General features: G+C 30.1%; 1 protein-coding gene across 1 annotated transcript in view; it reads left to right on the forward strand.

Annotated features, from left to right (window-relative positions):
* abcc8 (ATP-binding cassette, sub-family C (CFTR/MRP), member 8) overlaps positions 1-2,999 on the forward strand; it is a 59,990-nt gene that overhangs the window by 56,251 nt on the left and 740 nt on the right. Inside the window, exons 37-38 of the mRNA XM_016469834.1 lie at positions 1,364-1,497; positions 2,744-2,806. Coding sequence (XP_016325320.1) covers positions 1,364-1,497; positions 2,744-2,806 — 197 coding nt within the window. The remainder of the gene's footprint in view (positions 1-1,363; positions 1,498-2,743; positions 2,807-2,999) is intronic.

Below are 2,999 nucleotides of genomic sequence, written 5' to 3' on the forward strand. Positions count from 1 at the left end.
TTTGCATGAAGAAAAATGGTATATCAAATCATTCTGTTATAACATAGTTGAGAATTATCTTTATACAAAGTTTGGTCAAAAAAATCCTGAAAACTAAAAATGTATTGGTGATTTTTTAAAAATCAATTGTTTTTGCTTATGCATGTTCATTCATGTCTTTATATTTTTTTAAAGAAATTTAGTCCCAATGTCCTCTACCAAGGATGTAGCATAACTTATGAATGAAATATAATTTTTTTTTTTTTTTTATGCTCTAAACAATGTAATGACATGAAAAAATAAAAAAATTTTCCTAAAATGTTTTGCCGGGTCTTAAGAGGTTAAGTGTCAAATTTGTGAAATTGAGATTTATACATCATCTGAAAGCTGAATAAATAATCTTTCCATTGATGTATGGTTTGTTGGGACATGATCTTTACTTAATATCCTAATGATTTTTGGCATAAAATAAAAATCAATAATTTTGACCCATACAATGTATTTTTGGCTATTGCTACAAATATAACCCAGCGACTTAAGATTGCTTTTGTGCTCCAGGGTCACAAATATGCAATTTGGTGCAGATGCTGATGTTTATATGAACAAAATGTATAATGAAATTCTAAAAAAGCTTGTAAATCAGTTTGATTTCTACATTATAGTGGTCTACTTGCATAGAATCATATAAATAGCAGTTGTCACTCTACATTTCCCGTAAGATGATATTTGAATGTTTCGTTTTGGGATCAAATCTCTGTAGTTTCAAAACAAATAATGCAATGCAGTACAATGATGATGGAGAGATGAACAAATAGGCTAAATGTTAATCAAAAGCCTGATGGATTCCCATTTTGACATGATTTTTTCAACAAAAAAATAAAATAAATGATGCATGGATAATTAAGCGATCAAGTAAAAAGTTGCCTCAGTCCAGTAAGTGTTCATCTTCAAATATTACTAACAATATAAGTGTTATTCTTATGTTTACTTTATAAGAATCAGGATTTCTCAGCAAAAAGACACGTGAACCACAACCTCAAGGTGGATGATTTTACAATTAAACTAATAGACTTCTTACTTGATAAAAGTATAAACGATCAATCAGAAGGCATGTAGCAGATTCTGTATAACAGGTGATTTTCAGCAAAGGTTTGGTCATGTTGAATTTAGAGAAATTAGGTTAATAAGGTTAAGATCTCTTTTTTTTCACAGAAAAACGGCTATATTTCTAACCGTGAGCACATCAGATTGACTGTGTGGTCAGCTGAGAATCACATCAAACCAGCTGCACCAACATTTCACTCTGAACACACAGAAACCGTTTAGACTGCAAATCAAAAGCTCTCTAAATATATGACTGATGATCTTTCACCTTGCGTTTCAGATGCCATGATAACTGAAGGTGGGGAGAACTTCAGCCAGGGGCAGCGTCAACTCTTCTGTCTGGCGCGCGCATTCGTGCGGAAGAGCAGTATTCTGATTATGGACGAGGCCACTGCTTCTATAGACATGGCTCCGGTGTGTGTGTGTGTGTGTGTGTGTGTGTGTGTGTGTGTGTGTATTTAGAAGTACAATAGAGAGTCTGAGAGGTAGAAGAAAAACACCCAGGGGCCGAGACCTCGATTCACTTCACTCGATTTTCAAGCACTCTTCTCCTCTGCCTTCATCTCTCTGAATAAATGAAGCGTGGCTCTGTTAAACGCACTGGCTGAGTTTAATAGAGCAACGGACACAGTTTGGGTCAGTTTGACTAATTCAAAATGAAAGGAGAGCGTCTGTGAGAAAAGTGCTGGTGTTTATACACCACCTGCAGATTGATATAAAGAATTCAATATAAAAAATCCCATGCCAGAATGAATGCAAGCCATCATTAAAGCACTAATATATAAGTAATGTATACTGAAATTCATATTACCTTTTCAATTAAATCACTTAAATTGTAATAATAATATAATTAATTATTAATAATATTTTGTAAATACATATATTGGAGAAATGCAATTAAAAACTGTAAATTAACAATGCTGTTTTAGGTTAGATCTTAAAATTAGGGATTATAAAAAAGTTACTGATTATTAAAAAAACAGTATAATACATTATAATATATATTATAGTGCTGTTTTTAATATGTTAAGGTAAAAAGTTAGAAATTAAATTAAAAATAATATAATGATTAAAAATAAATTATAAAAAATAATGTAATATAATGCTGTTTTTAATATGTTAGGTTAAAAAAGTTAGATTATAAAACATTATCATGTAATGCTTTTTAAGAAACAGGTTAGGTTTAAAAGAACAAATGTATACTATAATAATTATGTTAATAATGCTCTTTCTAATAGGCTAGGTTAAAGGGTTAGAAATTGTTTAAAAGTTTATATCATAAGTATAAAATATATTTATAGTGCTCTTTTTTAGGTTATGCTAAAAAGTTTGGAATTCTAAAAACTAAATATTATATAGTGGGTTAGGTTAAAAGGTTTGAATGTATGTGTATATATATATATATATATATGACTGATTTCTTATTTTTTTGCATGTTTGTCACACTTTAATGTTTCAGATCATCAAACAAATTTAAATATATATATATATATATATATATATATATATCACAACAACAAAATTCAACAAAAAACTATTTTATATTAATAATGTTATTTTTAATAGGTTAGGTTCTAAAGTATAAATATAAAAAAATTATACAATATTACATTGTTATATTATATCATGTTATGTCAATAATGCTCTTTTTTTTTAATAGGAGAGCATTCTACAAAAAGTTGTGATGACTGCCTTCGCCAACAGAACTGTGGTCACCATCGCCGTAAGTTTCCTATTAGGTTGCTTTCTGACTTTAATATTTAAAGTCTGGTTGTCATTCAAATCCGATATCATGACGACGACTGAATGCTTTTAATGATTGAGAGGCATTCATCCTGGTCAAACAAGGTCTCAGGCATTTGAATGTCATTGTGTGTGTGTGTGTGTGTGTGTGTGTGTGTGTGTGTGTGTGTGTG

The sequence above is a fragment of the Sinocyclocheilus anshuiensis genome, unplaced genomic scaffold, assembly GCF_001515605.1.
Source record: "Sinocyclocheilus anshuiensis isolate Anshui unplaced genomic scaffold, SAMN03320099.WGS_v1.1 scaffold1270, whole genome shotgun sequence".
Taxonomy (NCBI): Eukaryota; Metazoa; Chordata; class Actinopteri; order Cypriniformes; family Cyprinidae; genus Sinocyclocheilus; species Sinocyclocheilus anshuiensis.